The sequence below is a fragment of the Hyalella azteca genome, unplaced genomic scaffold, assembly GCF_000764305.2.
Source record: "Hyalella azteca isolate HAZT.00-mixed unplaced genomic scaffold, Hazt_2.0.2 contig16279, whole genome shotgun sequence".
Taxonomy (NCBI): Eukaryota; Metazoa; Arthropoda; class Malacostraca; order Amphipoda; family Hyalellidae; genus Hyalella; species Hyalella azteca.
Genome location: NW_025946104.1, coordinates 10,576 through 29,429, shown reverse-complemented (window position 1 = coordinate 29,429; position 18,854 = coordinate 10,576). Strand labels below are relative to the sequence as shown.

General features: G+C 38.3%; 1 protein-coding gene and 3 long non-coding RNA genes across 4 annotated transcripts in view; 3 read left to right on the top strand and 1 right to left on the bottom strand.

Annotated features, from left to right (window-relative positions):
- Positions 1–832: 832 nt before the first annotated feature.
- LOC125179274 lies at positions 833–1,550 on the bottom strand. Its single transcript, XR_007157210.1, has 2 exons — positions 1,111–1,550; positions 833–875 (listed from the first exon to the last, which is right to left on the bottom strand). It is a non-coding gene; the product is annotated as an uncharacterized LOC125179274 (long non-coding RNA).
- Positions 1,551–1,592: 42 nt separating this feature from the next.
- LOC108670753 lies at positions 1,593–5,092 on the top strand. The gene is made up of 3 exons (XR_001930753.2): positions 1,593–1,666; positions 1,984–2,088; positions 4,989–5,092. It is a non-coding gene; the product is annotated as an uncharacterized LOC108670753 (long non-coding RNA).
- A 17-nt stretch (positions 5,093–5,109) lies between these two features.
- On the top strand, positions 5,110–7,789 carry LOC108670752. The gene is made up of 3 exons (XR_001930752.2): positions 5,110–5,125; positions 6,575–6,754; positions 7,741–7,789. It is a non-coding gene; the product is annotated as an uncharacterized LOC108670752 (long non-coding RNA).
- An 8,006-nt stretch (positions 7,790–15,795) lies between these two features.
- Positions 15,796–18,854, top strand: part of LOC108670751 (very low-density lipoprotein receptor-like) — a 5,726-nt gene continuing 2,667 nt past the window's right edge. The window contains exons 1-3 of the mRNA XM_018158246.2: positions 15,796–15,799; positions 16,255–16,371; positions 17,900–18,022. Of these exons, the coding sequence (XP_018013735.1) occupies positions 15,796–15,799; positions 16,255–16,371; positions 17,900–18,022 (244 nt within the window). The remainder of the gene's footprint in view (positions 15,800–16,254; positions 16,372–17,899; positions 18,023–18,854) is intronic.

Sequence of the window (18,854 nt, the reverse complement as noted above, 5' to 3'; positions counted from 1 at the left end):
GTTTAGGCCATAAAATATGCAAAAAGCTGCACAGTAATATTTTAGATACGTTGAACTATGAGAAATTTGGTATTTCTCTTGTTACTGGTGAAGTGTGAAAAATTCTACGACTGTCTGAGGGTCTCAGTGCAACTAAAAAAACTAAATTTTTTTTGCGACTTTGGCACTTTAGCAGGGTAACAATTACATAGAGTTCAACTCTCATTTTTTGGTATTATGAAAAGTTCGAGTTTTTTGCAATGTAAGAAGATGCCGCATGAACGATTGAAACCTGAAAATCTGTTAAATTTTTATCCTAAGTCACTCTCCAGTTTCGCCGTTGAGGGTAACAACGTTTTACTCTTCACCATTAATTTGTTCCTCACTACCGGAAACAAGTTTTTGATTGCATCATCACGAAAGTTTTGATTTTAATTCGTTACAGGCGAGTGTTTCTCTGAATATTTCAAGTGCGAGAACACCGGCTGTCTTGGACTGAATTCGAGGCTACCTAAATCTTCTCTTTTCAGCCAAGTAACGGTGAACCCAAGGACAGTAAGTAAGACATTCTTGATACTCCAGGTTTACTGCCGGAAAGTTCGACCGCAAATCTGCGCATAATAGAGCAGATGTAATACTCGAAAAAACAACATAACTTTTAATCGCACTGAAAGTTAACAAATACCAAGAAATTCGTTATACATAATCGATGGATAGGTACTGAAACTTGCAAAAAAGAATATTCCTATAGAAGATGCAGATCTCATTTACTGTCTTGGACTGAATTCGAGGCTACCTAAATCTTCTCTTTTCAGCCAAGTAACGGTGAACCCAAGGACAGTAAGTAAGACACTCTTGATACTCCAGGTTTACTGCCGGAAAGTTCGACCGTAAATCTGCACATAATAGAGCAGATGTAATACTCGAAAAAACAACATGAACTTTTAATCGCACTGAAAGTTAACAAATACCACGAAATTCGTTATGCATAATCGATGGATAGGTACTGAAACTTGCAAAAAAGAATATTCCTAAATTTAGGCTGGCAACAATCTAAATATTTCATCTATGCCTAAATAATGCAATCATGACAGCAGTAGCTTAGAAAACAAAGACAAGCATTACACTTACGAGATGTGGCACGTCGATCCTATTCATCAGTTCGATTGGTCGCTAACAATTGACTGTTACATTGAAACAACATCAAATTTACGCACGTCTGGACAGAAAGAAGATGGAGATTCGGTTACACGATAATGGCCGACAATAAGTAAAACAAAGAAAAATCAAAAAAGCTACTATTGCATTTCACAATGCATTACCAGGTTTATCAAGATCAAACAAGCACTAACACAAGACACAGTGAAACAAAGACTTGATATGGACAAAGAATGAACTGGATTTCTAGGCAATGAATTAGCTACACATCTTATGCTAACGCAGGAGTTTCGTCACCACTAAAATGAGACGCCGCATGCTGCACGCTGGCGAGCGGAAGTAGAGCTGGGCGGATGGTTCTGGTTCTGAGAGAAGGCAGAGCGCTGTAAACCCTAAACTCCAATAGTTTAACTCGCGCGACGCGACACCGGCCGTTGCATTAGAAGGGCGTATCGATGTGACGGAGATAACGACTGCGGCGACGGCAGCGACGAGCGCGACTGTTCTGGGTCATCGTCATCCAACTCCAGTACGTTAGAAAACTTTTTGAATAAGATTGGTCTATTAGAACAACTCTGATGCTGTAGGATCATATATAACTTTTTAGAATGAATTGATTGATACATTTGAGATGCAATTCACTCAAATTTGAGTTTCTAATCTTGTGGCGGAGTTTCTCTCTTCTGGTCGAATCACTTCAAACAGAATCCCAAAATTTTTACACGACTCTTATGATTTCTTTAGCTTTATTGTGATGGTAACCTATTCTGAACATTGTTATACTAGCGAAAATTTTAATGTACCAGCATTCATCTTGTATCTTTAATTAATTTCTACGTGATGTAGGCTGTAACAGCGACCAATACTCCTGCGTAAACGGCAACTGCATCACAGGACGCTACGAATGCGACGGCGACAACGATTGCGGCGACTGGAGCGATGAACGGCACTGTGAGTGACGTGGATGTATAGAATTCCAATTAATCATAATATTCACAGAAATTTAACAAACGATCACATATGAGCGAAAGAATTTGATGCATAAAAATTAAGCATCATTATTCTTAGAAGCCTGAGAATTTTTTTCCAAAGGAAGAAATTAGGGCAGTTCGCTTGGTAGCAGTAGTAATTCTCTCGCCCTGAACGAAATCCTTGGTTATCGACTTATCCCAAAATCTTCCTTACTTTTTTATTCTCAGCAGTCACGATAAAAGTAGAACAGCTCATTTCGCAATACGGCTCAACGAGGGAGATTAAAAGCCTCAGTGATTACTTAGCTTGTGATCGAGGGAGATAAAATGATAGAATGAGATCTCTCACGTATAAATTATATTGATTACTGAGCCCGAATCGCAAATACGGGAACAAACATAAGGTTTTTTGATGGTGCAAGTAATGGTCGCACCTGTACACGAATTAGTTTCAACTGGGGCATCTCAAGTTGTAATTGTTGTTGATTAGGTAATGTTTTAATCCTGTTATTCATTATTATTATGCAATTATGTTGATAGTAAACATCTACGGCAAATGTTGCTATCATTTTTCTTTACAAAAATGACCTTTCAGTTTGTAATATAAATAGTGATCGAATGATGAAAATCGTGGTGGCCAGTATATTAATTAGCAGATTTTACCTTGTTCTCATATAATTTCTGTATATTGTGTGTCTCTTTGCGCCTTCCGCGTCACAGTCGTGTCAAGCTATAGGTGTTCCCGGCATTGTTTCAAATCTTACTAGCTAGGAGTTCTCATCGCATTCAAAATCCCATTGCGACCGATTTGTGGGTGTGAAATGCCAATCTTAAAGAGTGGAGCAAATAGGGAATTTTCATCGAACCGAAACTCGATTGACGCCACAAGGTGTGATTGACGCCAAAATGTGTGTGATTGACGCGAAAAGGTGTGTGATTGACGCCGAAAGGCGTGTAATTGACGCCAAAATGTGTGTGATGGACGCCAAAATCTGTAAGATTGATGCAAGAAGGCGTGTGATTGACGCCAAAATGGGAGTGTTTGACGCCAAATAATTGTGATTGACACAATATGATGTGTGATTGATGCCGAAATGTGTGTGATTGACGCCAAAATGTCTGTGAAGGATGCCAAAATGTGTGTGATTGACACTAAAATGTGTGATTGATGCCAAAAAAACGTGGCAGCTGCGGTTTAATGCTGACAAGTGTAAAGTACTTCACCTCGGGAAGAACAATGAGCAGCAAGATTACAGTATGAGAAGACATGGCTGCAACGAGAGAGTAATGATTGAAAAGTCTAGTGTGGAAAAAGATCTGGGAGTTTATGTCGACAAGGAGCTGAAATTTTCTAAGCATGTTGAAACGCAAGCTAACACATCCAACAAACTTCTTGGACTAATCAGACGCTCATACGAGTTCCTAGATGCAGAAGCGATGAAGCAGTTGTTTGTTGCTGTCGCGCGCCCGAATCTAGAGTTTGGAAACGTTGTGTGGTCACCGAGATTTTAAAAGGACAGAAATTTATTAGAGAATGTTCAAAGACGTGCAACAAGGATAATTCCAGGCTTGAAGGCCAAGTCCTATGAAGAAAGATTGAAGATTATGAAGCTTCCAAGCCTCATGCAGTTATCGACGTCTGCGCGGGGACCTCATTGAAGTATACAAGTATACTCATGGTCTATACAAGGTCCCCGAAGGATTACTAGAATTTGAAACAAGAACCAACACCAGGGGCCACGGCTATAAGCTAAAAAAACGGCGCTGCAACTTCTCCACGCGACAAAATTTCTTCTCGCTTCGAATCACCGACATGTGCAACAGCCTCCCCAATGATATCGTTGGCGCTCCAAGTATGAACGCGTTCAAGAACAGACTAGATAAAGCTATGGAAAAATATATGTTCAGATTTGAAATGCCTAGCACCTTATCGAACTCGGTGGAAGTCTAGCAGCTATTTCAAACTATCGTCAGTCATGAAAAGATCCGGTCAAATGGCACGATTTTAGATCTTCTGTGAACAAGGCACGAAAAGAAAAAGAATCGGCGACAGGCCACATCAGGCCTACACTTCAGCGCCGAGATCACTATGTTAAAATGTGTATGATTGGCGCCAAATGTGTGTGATTGACGCAAGAAAGCATGAGATTTACGCTACCTATTTAATTGGGTTCACCTATTTAATTGGGGGCAAAATTTTTACCTAATTATATAATTACTTCCGACCTCGCGTCGCGCTTTGAATTTCCCGAAACAAAGACTGATTTTATAAATCACGCTAAAAATTTTTATTTCGCTGACACTTGCACTTCGATATAGCGTGTTTGACTGTGAACCTCAGAAATCTATGGTATGATGTTCGGTCCAATGTCATCAAACTGGTTTATTCAGAACATGGTTTGGGCGGTAGAATAAGAATGCATTTAAGAAAAAAACTTTCAGAACTGTTTTTGGTACAATAGTAGATGCGCCCACAAGGGTAGCAGGTTGCGTCGGCATGAATCGACATGAAATGGCTGCTATATGGCGGTACTTTCAGCAGAAAAAACGAAAAATTCAGCTCTGGGATAGAGCTGAAAATTAAAATTGTTGAGACGTTAGATCGTCATGTACGTATATCTGTAAATTTTTAACTCTTAAAGGTTCTCGTTTTAATTAATAAGAATAATATACTATTTAACACACAAGTAGATGCTGCCTGAACTTTTTCCCCTGCGCAAATACCCAAACCTCAGCGTCTCGAGATTTTTCGTCCGATGAAAAAACAAAAATTACACTCCACCCTTACGTGCAAGTCGCCAATTTTTGCTTCTCATTACCGCATACAAAGACTCACAAGCAGCAATGCAATAATTTTTTGTTTCAATTCCTCCGATGCAGGCGCGTGTTCCTCGGAACAGTTCAAGTGCGAGAACACCGGCCGTTGCATCAGAAGGACGTATCGATGTGACGGAGATAACGACTGCGGCGACGGCAGCGACGAGCGCGACTGTCCGGGGCATCGTCATCCAACGCAAGTACGTTAGAAAATTTTCTGAATATGATTGGTCTATTAGAACAACAAAACTTTGATGTTGTATGATTTTATTAAACCTTTTGTTAGAATCTTACGAGTGTTGCTCTCTTCTGGTTGAAACACTTCAACAGAATTCCAATATTTAGACTCGACGTCCATGTTTTCTTTAGCTTTAATGGCATGTCTCACCAACTCTTAACATTGTCACAATATGCGTTTCCATTTTCCATCTAAAATTCAACTGAAAAGAAAAGCCTCATCAGATGAATTCGTTGATTCCTTGAAACAAATTTGGTTTGTCGTTTGCTCCTCAGTGTGCTACATTGTTTCAATTATTATCATATTATCATGAGTAATTAATCTTATTTGGGAATTAAGAATAATATTTAAAAATAAATGTTCACGATGAATCTTATTAATAAGGATCTCATGTCTCCAGGTATTGGCGTTTCATGTTGCACGAATAATCCTAACATAACCCCCACAAGGGGGTTTTATGCATCTCCCGTTTTAAACAAGACAATGATTTTTGAGCATTTAGTTACTCTGATTAATTTTTTACCGTAAGGCACAGACAGTAGCAGCAACCTATATTCCTGTTCAAACGGGAGATGCATCAGCATCACAGAAACTTCTGAATGCGACGGCGACGACTGTAACGAATCGAGCGGGCAACGGAGCTGTCAGTGTTGTGAACGGGCTTTGAAAAAATCAATTGTAGTGTATTCATGAATTTTTTAAAACAATCTCGTTCGATTGAAATAAATTGAAATACCAAGCTGTGAACCTAATTCACAGGATTGTTAGTTTCCCGCAGGTATCTACATAACGACCTTTTCATTCTTCGCCAAGCTTTTAAAAACATGGATAGTTGGAACTCGTACTGTCTAATTTGTAGCAAATAATGGACTGGTTCTTCATATGGTATTTAATATTCATGCATAAATCATGATAAGTGACTATAGCTCCAGTTCGATGCATCGCTTTTACATAACAATTCATTATATGCAACGAATAAACCTTGAGTCAACTGCTCACAATAATTGAGTCACTGTTTGATTAATTCGTGGCCAAAATGAAGGAATAAAACCATTTTAGTCTGAAATATAATTAATCGTCTCTGGAATATAATTAATCGTTTCCGCCTTACTGCAGAGTTCTCTAAAGCTTTCCCATCATCGAGAGTCAAGTCAGATATATTTTACATGAGCATCATTAACAGATAACATAAACTCTATCAAATTTTTAGCCAGCTATGACATGAAATGACTGAAATACGTCGCTTGTTTGAAAATCATATTAAGTCCAAATGGCAAATCAGTGCTATTCGGACTATTTTCCTCATGGCAGTGAGATTGAGATTCAATACTCAGAATAATAATTTCAGAAATCAATTGAAATATATCTTGAAACTTTTGTGCAAATTGTTGTAGACAATATTTGTTTGTAGCCGATGACACTTCATGTCCTCGTAATTTCGAGCGAGTGGCGGACAAGTGCTTGATGTATCTGAGCGAGGAGCAGACATGGCGCTCTGCTGAGGACACTTGCAGATCCAGAACTGGTCACCTCGTCACCTTCGCCGACGTGGACGAGCTCATCTTCGTGCTGCGATTCCTCACCCGGCCTGGTGAGTCGTGCAACTCCAGCAAGACCTTGAAAACCCTGAGGGTTCACTACCAACAAGTCTCGTGTACAGGCTAATCCATATGTTAGGGTCATTACCATCGGGTCTCATGTAGACTCATTCATACTTTCGTCTAATGTAATTTGGTTGGTAAATCCCTCCTTGCAATTCGTCGCGAAGATTCAATATGTTCCTTATTAAGATTCGTGGTGTGCAACGTGTTTTGTCGACTTGATTGACAAAATTCTTGGTATGCGATAAAAAAATCGTACATGTTTCAATGGCCTTTCACGTTGTAACTTAAAGTGTCGACAGTTGGCACTCATTTTTGTTGCAACATGGATATCGTTCCAATTTAATTATAAAATTCGAAATGCGATTTTTACACAAACTGCTCTACAGCTTTGACAGCTAAGTACAAAAGGTAACTGTAAGGAATGAGTATTATCGATGATATCCTTAGTATTTCATCGAGTTGTTACGAGTAGATCCTTATTCAGTTTTGAAGCCGTAAATATCTTGTAGCCTGAACATCATGCCATGATAAAGCAGATACTTCCAGTGGTAAATTATAAAGGGGATATTATGCTTGGTACATGATGGTTTTGGTGTAGTAGGTATTTAAGCCTTTCCACCCGCCTTGGGTGCTTCTAGGCTATTTATACTTCATTTGGTTGCATGTATGGTAGATGACGCAAGAAGAAAGATGACAAGAATGCAGAAAATTGGACTTGCTAGTGGTAGCTCTCAGGGTCGAATTAAGAGGCCCGGTCGGTTCGCCTAGAATTTGTTAAGCATATTTTTGAAGGCGTTTAAGGAGGGAGCAACTACAATGCTGCCTGGAAGACCAGTCCATGTGGACACGACCCTCTGTGAAAACAAGCTAGCTATTACGTTTCGTCTGCTGCGTTCCTGGGCCTGCTTCAAGCTGATACCATAGCTTTTTTTCTATTTCTTGTCTTAAAATTTCAATGATTCCTCATTCTCAGGATCTGCCACGAACGTCTTCCCGCCGCTGTGGGTTGGCATCTCCGCGGAGAAAAGCACCGACGTCCCGGACTCGGAGGAGCTGCAGTGGCGTTGGGCGACCGGTCGTGTCGAACCACACGTGAATGACATCAAACTCGCTCAACTTCATAAGGCTAATGTTACTACACATGGAATGAAAAATATATTAGATGCAAAAAACGAATTACTCCTCATATTTCACAATCAGTTCCAAACACGAGAAAGTTGAATTCCATTATTTCGTTCTAAAAAGCTCGTGATCTCGGCTACAATTAATTAATTCCCTCGAATCGTCCAAGAAAGAAGACTTATTGACCTTCTAAGTAAACAAAGTATAATTTTTCCAGCCATCTGCTTTGATGGCAACGTTACGCCCGACCGAGGAGCGCTGCGGGTTCCTGGATTCGCTGTCGTCGGCCTACATAAGCCTCACCGTCGACTGCCGCGATCGCAAGCGCGCGCTGTGCGAGGCTCCGCCGCTCTAACGACCATCACGACCCCTGATGAACTACGCAGATTACCGACGCACTGGAACGCTCTATGAGGATCTAACTTCGTCTTAATTTTATTCACCTTGGACTTGAATATTCTCTGCAAAATCACTTGCGTTTTTGCTTTATTCCGGGCAGTAGGAAGCCACTTATTTCAAGTAAGAAGCTCAGCCACAACCGTTGACCACATTTGGCAATTTTTTCACAATTTACAGGCTTCTTATCTCCATAATTTTGTTTCTCATTATCGATTAAACATGAAATTTATTAATATGAAAAATACGTATTGTTTTGCCCACATAACGTTGAAAATTATGGTGACTAGGGAAAGATTATATTTCTCATAAAATCAAATTAATTTCACTCAAAAAGTCAAATCGGCTAATTTCTTTAAATTTCTGTTCATGTATTTTTCTAATAATTTCAATCAGATAGACATTTTCATTTAAAAATATCGATAATGCAAATGAGAGTAATGACTTAGTTCGTCATATTATCATATAACGCCTGAATTTGGAGACTTTTCTTGTATTATCAAATGAATTAGACAATATGTTATAAAACATCGCTGCATAAATTGCTTTTGTTTTCCCTCCGTTTATCTTTAGCAATAGATACAAAATCAAATTAATATTAGAAGAGTGAAGAGCGAGAGTAAGACGTTGTAGAATGACGATTAATTTACGAAGACGAATGACGTAGAAAGACTNAAAAAAAAACTCGCGAACGAAGGCACAATCGAAAAATTTTTAGTTAGGACTGTAAATTCAAAATTTCGTTCGAATCTGCTCAGTAGTTTGGAAGAAATTACTTGATCACTGTGAATTTTGGCCCGTATTGGCATATAACTATGGCAAAAACGAATGATGGCAAAATTCAAACAATTTTCACGAGCAAAACATTACCGTTAGGTCCTAATGAATACGTGTACCAAGTTTCATCGAGTTAAGTTCATTAGTTTGAGAGATATTCCTTGATGATTGAATTTGAAAATTGGCCGTGAGACCGGCCGCGAGTCCGGCCGTTAATTTGTCCGAGACGTAAACCCAGGAGAGCTAGGTTAAAAAAAAACAGCAAAAACCATCGCTGTGAGTCATGTGCTGCACGTGTTGTGTACAAATCGTCTAACAAATGTTCGAACTTCTGACATTGACTTTGGACAGCCGCCCCCCATATCGCCCCCATACCGACCTCTTCTTCCTTATCGCCCCCCAAAATCTTTCCACCGCCACTAGGGGGGCGATATCGCCCACTTTGGGAACCACTGCTCTATGAGGATCGAACTTTGTCTTGCTTTCATTCACCTTGGAATCGAATCTTTTCTGCAAAATCACTTGCGTTTTTAGCTTTCTTCCGGGCAGTAGGAAGCCGCTTATTTCAACTGAGAAGCTCAGCCGCTACCGTTGACCACATTTGCCATTTTTTCACAATATACAGGGTTCTTATCTCCCAAAATTTGTTTTCCACTGTCGATTAAACATAAAATTTAATAATATACGTACGCATTGCTTTGCCTGTTTAAAGTTAAAAATTATATTGACTAAGAAAAGATTTTATTCCGCTCAAAATCAAATTAATTTCTCTCAAAAAGTCGTATCGGCCGATTTCGTCAAATTTCTGTTCATTTATTTTTCTAACAATTTCAATCAGATGGGCATTTTCATTTGAAAATATCGATAATGCAATTGAAAATAATGACTTATTTCTTCAAATTATCATATAACACCTGAATTTTGAGAATTTTGTTGCAAATTAACAAACATCCCTGCATAAATTCCTAAATAAACATCCCACATTGAATAAGTTTTTATTTCACCTTGTATGATCACTCAGAACTCTCTGGGTTAAATATTTCTTAGGAATAACCTCTTAATCCCAGAAACCTGACGAAGACATTGATGCTTTAAGCATCAATATCAAGTAGCCCTTAACTTTATTTCGTAACTCCGCAATATCTGTGTTCTACTTCTTCAGTAGCCATACGAGTTTAACCTCCAAAACCTAGTAAAACCTAGTTGCGGTAATGAGTAAAGTCTTGTGACAGTGAGTGATTTTTGTGACCGTGATTTGAATTTTTGTAGAACGTGGAGTGAAGATTGGCAGCCGTGGTGTCAGTGCTTCCTTTTTTCCACATGACCACTCCTAACTCACTCCATTACATAACATAACATAGTGATGTCGGCGCTGAAGTGTAGGCCTGATATTGCCTGTCGCCGATCCTTTTACTTTTCGTGCGTTGTTCACAGAGGATCTAAAATCGTGTCATTTGATCGGATCTTTTCAGGACTGACGATAGTTTGATTGATACTAGATTTCCACCGGGTTCGATATGGTGCTAGGCATTTCAAGTCTGAACATGTTAGGTTTTTTGAAAGAATACTGTCAATATGGGCCGGCCAGAACGGTTGCTAATTCTTTGAGCAATCTGGGATGGAAGCCGTTTGGTCCACATGACTTATTGGGATTTAGAGCTTCCAGGCGCTTGAGAACCTCTTCTTCGTGTATTTCAAAACCTGTTAACTTCGAACCGGTTGGGCGCTCCTCAATATCTGGAATACTGTTCAAGTCCTCATCTGTGAACACCTGCTAAAGAACTTATTAAGAACGTTAGCCTTGCCCTCATCAGATGAAATCTTTCGTTGGTCTACTTTCAAATCAGATAAACCGTCCCTTGTCCTACACTTCGAACTAGCGTACAAAAAGAAGGCTTTCGGATTCTTTTTTGCATTTTTAGCAATATTTGTTTCGAAGTTTTTCACTGCAGTGCGACAGACTTTTTTTAGCTTGATTTCGAGCTGTTGCATACAGGTTATAATCAGAATCGCTGCGAGTTCGTAAATAAGGCTTGTAGGCTTCTTTCTTGGTCTTTAGCTGAGCTTTAACTGTACTGTACATCCATTGAGACTTTTTGACTCTTCCAAGTGTAATTTTAGGTACACAGGCATCTACTGCAGACATAACAGTGTATTTGAGAAATGACCATGAATCAGCCACATTCGTGTCCTTAATACAGTCCGAGATATTCGCCGCATTCACTGCTTCACGGAGTTTATCATAGTCGCCTTTCGCAAGTTCAAACGTTCACGTTTCCGAAGAGTCTTTTCTGCACAGCACTTAATACTGAAAAACAATGATTGGTGGTGGCTTTTGCCCAACGGAGCCTCGTGGCGAAGCTCATCTATCATTGATTCTTCACTAGTAAACACAAGATCTAGAATATTTGGGGTCTGTTTATCCTAAAATATGTTGGCTTGGTGATGTTCTGGATTAAAAATGAGTCTCGCACAGACTCCAAGAACAGGGATGCTGGATGATTACCATCTCTTGGAGAAGATTCATCTGCCCAGTCTATTTATTTCTGGATGGTTAAAGTCACCAACGATCAACGTATGCGACCTGCTGAATGACATGCTCGGTAAAAGGCTGTTTAGTACTTTATTGTTATCAGAGGAGCTGATAACAATATAGGTGATCTAATAGGTGATCTATAAATGACCCCCATGAGGAGGCTATCATTACCTCTTAGAGTTATTTCGCACCTCACTGATTCTCTAGCTGATTGATGCTCTGCAGATAACTTAACTTGCGGGGCCCCCATAAGAGGTTTTAACCCACAGAGCTACACCTCTACTGCACTGCTCTTTATTTAAGTTATGAAAACAATCAAAACCTGGCAGCTGAAATTCAACAGGTACAATTTTCCCCCCGTGATTTTTAGGGAGTGTTTCTGTAATACAAATAATGTCTATACACTCGTTTGCGATCACGGTTAACAGTTCATTATTTTTTTGTCCAAAACGGAATCCGAGTACGTGTAAAAACATTTTAAAATTTTTTGTGCACTTACACTTTGATGTATGCGGTTGCTTCCTATATTATTTACAGGCCTTGATCTAAGGACATCATTTCTACTAATTACTTGTCCTCCATCTCCTCTGACCGACCGTGAGCAGCCGGTGTTGTCTTGACAGCTTGGATGTGATTGACCTGATTTTCCGTGCCTTTCCGTCCGATTATCTCATGCCATTTCTTGCGAAAAACCGCCCTCTCTAAAGGGGTGGAATCTTTCTTTACAAAAACTGACTTGTAATCAGCGGATTCTCCAAGCTTTCTCGCTGTTTTCAGCACGCTCCAGACCTGAGCAGAATCCTTTACAGTCACCAACTGAGGTCTGCAGGTGTTGGCAGCAGAATCCTTCGAGCGTAGCCTCTTGCACGATGTAACAGCAATCGGTGTGCTGAGTACCTTGCTGCAACATTCTTCAACAAGTGCTAAGTCATCCATCACTCGGTCCTTCGCATCACATGCGGTACTTTCGGGAATCCCAAACCAAACCAGGTTGGCCTTCCTACGTTCTCTATCAAGTAATTCACGTGAGCTTTCGTTCACCTGAATTAGCAGCTATAATAACAGTTAAGCAAGTTCAGTCATTGTATCGCTGATGAATTAGGAAAGGCGGAAAAATGACAAAAATTGCTGATGAAATAATTTTAAAATCAAAACTTGTTGTTGGGAAACTGAAGGTTTTACCGCAACAAATCCAATGGTGACGATTCTCAGTTTGAACTCGCATATTTATCTGTAAAAATTATGTAAACATCATCAATAGACTTAAAATTTTTCGACTTCTATTGTTTATTGTTTAATTGATTACTATAGCCGCATTATCTTCATCTAATTAAACGCTTCAGTTGTGCATGGACCAGTAGATATAAAAATAATCCTTATATACTTTGCGAGACATGGTTTGTTGAATGTCTACATTTGAGCACAAAAATCATATTAGTTTGTCGCACAAATTAATATTCCCTAATGATTTCAAAAAAAATGTATTCAAAGAAACGAGGAAAACGTGAATTTGACTAAATGTGTTTGTGGCAAGACAAGACTATAGAGAAGAAAGTTTTGTAAAATACACGAGACATAAGTCATTTTTTCTATCATGCGATAAATGTATTCATGTTCTCAGTTTGAGTTGATCACAATACTTTCTTGTCATATGTCACTCTAATGAGTTAAATTGAAGCTGTTGATGAGCTAAGTTGAAGCAGTTAATGAGCATTGCTGATATGATATAGAAGTGCAAAGACTGACATATTTTTGGCATAGTTGTAACGAACAACATTTTGGCGAACTAATATTTTCAATACTTGACAAGCTGCATATAGCATATTCGATTGATGTCGAAAGATTTTTCAACATAATAGTTGAGAATCAAATTGGAAATTGTTCAAAAAGGCGATACCAAAATAATAATGACCAACATTGAGTTCCATAAAAAAAATGAATATGAATTTGACCCTTTCTACCTCAAAATTTATGAAGGGTGACCGCGAAAGTCCACTCCAGCAGCAGTTATTAGTGTTGGCAGCAGCGAATGCAGCAGCTGTCTGGGAGAATTCAATTACCGATGCCACCAGAATCAAAATTCTCCTAATTTGAGCAGAAAAGAATTTTCCTAATAAGCTTTGTTTATGTGATATAGACAGCAAAATTTACAATCCTCATAGCTTCATTTTACAGGATTTAAAAATTTATATTTTAATACAAAATAAAAGTGATCTCTAATATGTTTAATTCCATGAAAAGAATGCAAAGAATAATAAACTTTGAAAGTCGATAAAGAAAATATGTGCTTATGATTCTACTCAGTAATTATGGTTTGCATGAGTGATGCCACTTCACAACTTTGGAAAGAGGACCGAGTGCTACCAACGACTGAAAGTTCCCTGGGATTTGTGAACCCTTTCTCCCACAACCCGAAACCCCAAAATCTTTTTGATAATTTCAAACAAAAGCAGTATTAATTGCACAAAGAGCCGATCCAGCCCACATATGAATAAAAATTATACCTACAAATGGCAAATTCACATTCATAATTTTCATACGGCTCCCTCTTCACATTTCTCAATGTTTAAGAATTCACGGTGAACAATATAATTCACTGCAGAGCAATTTTTTATCTGACAGGTCTCTGGGATACCCGAACGCCGTCTATACATTTACAGCGTCAGACGACCACAATCATATAATACGATCGATAATAGATATTCAAAATACATTTATTCTGATTTTAGTAGTGATAAAGTACTAATAATGAGGGAGAAAAAAAATTCTAAAGATGTTGTTAATACCAATTTAAACAGATTTGAATCAACGCTTGTTTAGCATTGACTTTCGGAAAATATTTACTACATTACATGAATACGAACACATTAAAAATGCAATAATGTAAAGAAGTTTTTTCTAAATAATATCATATGATATGTGAGATTTTATTCTGGATTGAATAAATAAACTTTGGACACCCATCACACGCAGGGCTGCATTAATGTTTCGTTTTCTACGTCACGCTTAATGAATGTTTGTCAGAACGACCCTCACGCACACCTTTGCTTCACTTTAGCCTAATGCTACATTAGTCCCGTTTATTCATTATATTAGATATATTGTTTTCAAGGAACGAATTTCTATTGTTCTCTCATTACCACAGTATCAAAAGATAAAGATGGCTTTAAATAAATTTAAATAAATTTTCGATGAATTTATTCGGGATCTTGAAGTAGCACTTCGAAAGTAGCACTTTAAGTGGCTGCTCTTGTTCCTAGAGCTCACGTCATCGGTTACGGTTCAATCATTGTTGATCCTCGTCTTCGGAGTTTGACAATTGGACGGTTATAAATAGCTGCGGTGGACCGAATACCGAAACGTGAAAATTATTCATTTTGGAGAATAGGAAGGCATTGCAAGTTGTCTAGGAACGGATAGAATCATCGATATGCATTTAATTATTAAATTGGAGTACAGTAGTTTAATTTAGAGGACGCAACAATGTTTTTATATTTTTAAACGAGAGCCTGGCGAAATTTTATCCATGTAATATCTAGCCATAGAAGGACATTTTTTAATGAGCATTATATTCAGCCATATACAGCGTTACCGTGATTGATCAGCTTAACCGTAGTTCGCGGGATCCAGGATAGCAGGATTTATAACCGTCCGTATAAGAGGATCTACAATGATTGAACCATAACCGATGACGTGAGCTCTAGGAACAAGAGCAGCCACTTAAAGTGCTACTTTCGAAGTGCTACTTCAAGATCCCGAATAAATTCATCGAAAATTTATTTAAAATTATTTAAAGCCATAAAATAAAAGATGGCTTTTATTTTACCCAAAGTTTTGTCGTTTCGGCGGGTGGCTTCAGCTCTTGATGGCAGTTCTGCTCTGTACGGTCGCAAGTGCTAATCCTACCGATGGCACCGGAGAGATTTTTACGTAATTGCAATCATTTTGAATGAAATCCATCTCAAATCTCACATAATTAATCGAATTCATTGAAGCTGAGTTCTTACTTTTCCCTCATTTACTTACTACCAACACGAGATGCCATACGAAACCGTGTACACGAAGAAGGTTTTGCTGCGATTTATATTTCCGGGAGTCGGACCGTTTCCTCGAATGTTCTTTCACATAAGAAAAGCTATACAATTTCATCTCATTCTTCTTTTTATTCATTGCGTGCATATTATATTCATTGGAGATATGGGTGTCGTGTAATTGACGATCATAAAATGAAAGAAATCCTGCCTTTTTATCACATGAACCAGTTTTTGTAATCGCCATGCTTTTCATTATAATCTAACCAGTTGAAAACAACTTAAAAGCATGATTTTTCACTATATTCTTTTAAATGCTCTATATGTAACGAAGTCATGTGATATCTTCAGCACTGTCTGATGAAATCGTTGGCGAATAATTCATTAATGCAAATAGTGAGTTCCAGTATAAATATTATGTCAAAATACCTGCCAGTATATTCTCAAAGAGTCAATAATGTTGTATTTCCCCATTTTTATGCAGGCAATGTTGATTCGCCCCTGATAAAATAGAGGGAAATTTTTTGACACCAATAAAATCGATTATTTGCAATTATTCAAAATTTATAAGAATTATGGGCAGTGCAATCACAAGCCTATTTCATCACCGAGTTTCCATGCACAGAGCCGTGCAATAACGGCCAGTTCGTGTGCGCCAACGGCCGCTGCATTCCTGGTCACTTCAGGTGTGACAACGACGACGACTGCCACGATGGCAGCGATGAACTCGAGTGTATTGGACGTAAGTTTACAGCAACGATTTCTTGTCTTTCTGGCTATACTGGTTATGAATTTATTCTACAATGTGTTGGAAAACACGAGAAGGTATTAGTAACGTTTAACTTTACATAACTTAGCCAGCGGTCCAATCCGATTTGAAGAAATGGCGGAATAGCATTATCATTTTAAATCATCGTACTATTACGAAATGATTGTATCTAACGCGCGAAAATAATTATTTTTAATTCGTTTTGTTTTCAATTTCATATTAAAAGCATACTTTAGTATAAGGCTCAGTCTTAAGATACTTGATTATACATTTTCTTCGGAGTCTGTCGTAGAACTATTGATATTAATTAATTTCAAAAGTACGATTCTGAAACGAACTTATCCGAGTAGCTTATTTAGCCTTATATGCGATGCTTTTATACTGCTGATCGGCAAGCGTATACACGATGCTTCTATACTGCAGGGGCCATACTTTCAAAACTCGCTAAGTGAACGTAAGGACTTACGCTCTATTTTCTTGTCTATGATTGGTTGATTTTGCTTGAAAGGCCGTCATTGATTGGGAGATGAACTTATGATCTTTCAACTTTTTTTGAAAGTATAGGCCCTGATCAACAAGAAATACCAAGCTTGTATATAAAATAATTGTGTTAACAAGTTAACAGGTTGTGCAGGTAACACGTTAAATCTGTTTAAGAAGCAGGTTAACATTTCGATTAGATTCCCGGAATAGTTGTATCAAATCCCAAATATCTGATATTCCCATTATCAAATTGTCTTTTCAGTTATTTATTAAATTATTTATCCAGGGTAATCTTATAACGAGCTATCCGTTCAAACCCATTTTTAACTTTGAACGAGCTTGAAGTTTTTAACTTTTAATACAATTCAAATTCTGAAAAGTTTCAGCTTTTAATGTTATTCCAATGTTCAATTTTACCTTTCCCTCCTTCTTTCCATATTACTAACTCTATAACTAACCTAGGAAATTTTACAATAGAATAAATGAATAATAAGAAGCTTGTAAATAATTTAAAAACTCATTGTCCGACAGCTGGCCAGAACTGCACAATTAATGGCAGTGACGTGATGGCAGCGACGAACTTGACTGCATTCTTCGTAAGTCTCACTTTACTGTTTTTTCTTATTGTCCCCGTATTTAGTGCCGTTATATTGATTCTAAAATATAGGAGGAAATAAACAAATTAAAAGAAACTATATAATCCTTGCTATGCATATTGTGTAATCACGAGCACAATGATTGCTCACGAATATTTTGATTTTATCTTAATTAGTTATTTCCTTGGTGTGGCAGTGACTTAACGTTTACAATTTTTAACCCTCAATTTTCAATATATTTCATCACGCCATGAAATTGAATGCTGATACACCTAAATTTATTTAAGTGTTTTGAGACGGGTATAAAAAAAATCTCTAGGATAAATTAGATTCTGATTCGAAAATGGCGTTGAAATACATTGTCGGGAATGCAGTGCATCGACATATGATGTATATTTATCTACTGTACGAGTTTATTTCAGCTGGCAGGGTCTGCACTATCAGTCAGTTTGAGTGCATGAATGGCAACTGCATTAAGACTCGCTACCGCTGTGACGGCCAAAGCGACTGTCAGGATTCGAGCCACGAGGAAGACTGTGCCGATGGTGAGTCAAGATATTCTGCACATTTCTGTGTTGCAAAATATGCTCACATTTCTGTGGTGAAAGATATGCTGCAAATTTCTGTGGTGCAAGATATGCTGCCCATTTCAGTGCAAGATATGCACTGAAGAGGACTTGAACAGTATTCCAGCTATAGAGGAGCGCCCAGTCGGCTCTAAATTAACAAGCTTTGAAATACAAGAAGAAGAGGTTCTCAAGCGCCTTATGGCTGTAAATCCAAACAAGTCATGTGGACCAGACGGCTTCCACCCCAGATTACTCAAAGAGTTAGCAACTGTCCTAGCCGGCCCTCTGACGTCACTTCTTCGAAAAACTTTGAACGAAGGAACTCTGCCGGCTGACTGGAAAGAAGCTCAAGTGACACCATTGTTCAAAAAAGGTGACAAAAGCTGCCCGGGCAACTATCGCCCTGTCAGTTTGACAAGTGTCGTTTGCAAGATAATGGAATCTGTTGGCCTATTCTATTCGTTGTGTTTATAAACGATCTGTCAGAAGCTGTGTCTAGCGTTTGCTCGATGTATGCTGACGACACAAAAATTTATAATACAGTGAAGAATACGTCACAAAAAGTACAGTTGCAAGGTGATCTTAACAGGCTGGTTGACTGGGCTGATAAGTGGCAGCTGCGTTTTAACGCTGACAAATGTAAAGTTATCCATCTTGGCAAGAATAATGAACAGCAAGATTACAGTATGAGAAGACACGGTTGCAACGACAGAGTGATGATGTCGAAGTCGACAACGGAAAAGGATTTAGGAGTTAATATCGACAATGAGTTGAAATTTTCTAAGCATATTGAAGGTCAAGTTAATAA